The sequence below is a fragment of the Trichechus manatus genome, unplaced genomic scaffold, assembly GCF_000243295.1.
Source record: "Trichechus manatus latirostris isolate Lorelei unplaced genomic scaffold, TriManLat1.0 scaffold00001, whole genome shotgun sequence".
NCBI classification, from domain to species: Eukaryota; Metazoa; Chordata; class Mammalia; order Sirenia; family Trichechidae; genus Trichechus; species Trichechus manatus.
In genome coordinates this window covers 36,368,111-36,369,214 of record NW_004443937.1, presented here as the reverse complement: position 1 = coordinate 36,369,214, position 1,104 = coordinate 36,368,111, and the positions used below count along the sequence as shown (strand labels likewise).

At 38.2% G+C, this 1,104-nt stretch overlaps 1 protein-coding gene across 1 annotated transcript in view; it reads right to left on the bottom strand.

The window, feature by feature from the left end:
* The window catches only part of APPL1 (adaptor protein, phosphotyrosine interacting with PH domain and leucine zipper 1), a 37,092-nt gene that overhangs the window by 27,883 nt on the left and 8,105 nt on the right, over window positions 1–1,104 (bottom strand). The window contains 1 exon segment of the mRNA XM_012555845.2: window positions 111–170. Coding sequence (XP_012411299.1) covers window positions 111–170 — 60 coding nt within the window.

The following is a 1,104-nucleotide window of genomic DNA, read 5'->3' as shown; positions in this document are numbered from 1 at the left end:
TAAGTCTGAGAAAGTTTAAGGATTCCTGATGAGAAAATCCTGTTTATCTACACAGATGCTATATCACTGCATATTTTAAAATAGGCTTTCAAAGCTTTCATATACAGTACCTGTTTCTCATATTCTTTTAGAAGTTTTGAAGTCAGGTGTGTTGCTGCACTCAGTTCATTCTATGGAGAAAAGATTGGCAATCAAATTAGCACTTTACTAAGAAAAAGTTTTAGTTGAAGATGCCTAAACCAGTTGCCGTTGAGTTGATGCCAACTCATGATGACCCCCTGGCAGAACTGTGCTCCATAGAGTTTTCAATGGCTGATTCTTTAGAGGTGGATCATGAGGCCTTTCTTACGAGATGTCTCTGGGCAGACTCAAAGCTTCAACCTTTCTGTTAGTAGCTGAGCACATCAACTGTTTACATCATCCAGGGACTCCTGAAGATGCCTAGGTCACTTATACTTATTATCACTTAACATAAATACTGCATGTGCTTCTAAACCCCTCATTGAACATTGGAAAGGGAAATGTCATTAAAGCACTCTAACAGGAAACTCAGAGCCGTGGTGGTGCAGTGGTTAAGAGCTTGGCTGCTCACCAAAAGGTCAGCAGTTCGAATCCACCAGCCGCTCCGTGGAAACCCTACAAGGTAGTTCTACTCTGTCCTATAGGGTTGCTATGAGTCAGAACCGATTCAATGGCAATGGGTTGTTTTTAAATGGAAAACTCAAATCAAACGGACATGTTCCAGGAATTCAGCTGTGCTCCAGGTCTTTTTTGTTTTGTATTGTTTTTTGGCTAATAAAACCTAAACATTAAATTGAATATTTTTAAAGCCAGAAATAAAACCGTATGTAACATAAGCAAATCTTAAAGAGACTGTACATTGATGCCTGGCTAACCCTCTCTCTGGAAGCTGACACTAGACCATGATCGGCATTTAATGACATATAGCCAAAATGCAGGCAATCTATTCATGGCACGTAACACAGCCATGCAAAGGAGATACTTTTTAAAATTTTTTTCAGTGGTGGATATAATGAGAAAAAAACATTTTTTTAACATATTAATTAATTATCTCTTTTGTCACAAATCAAATCTTGAGAGACT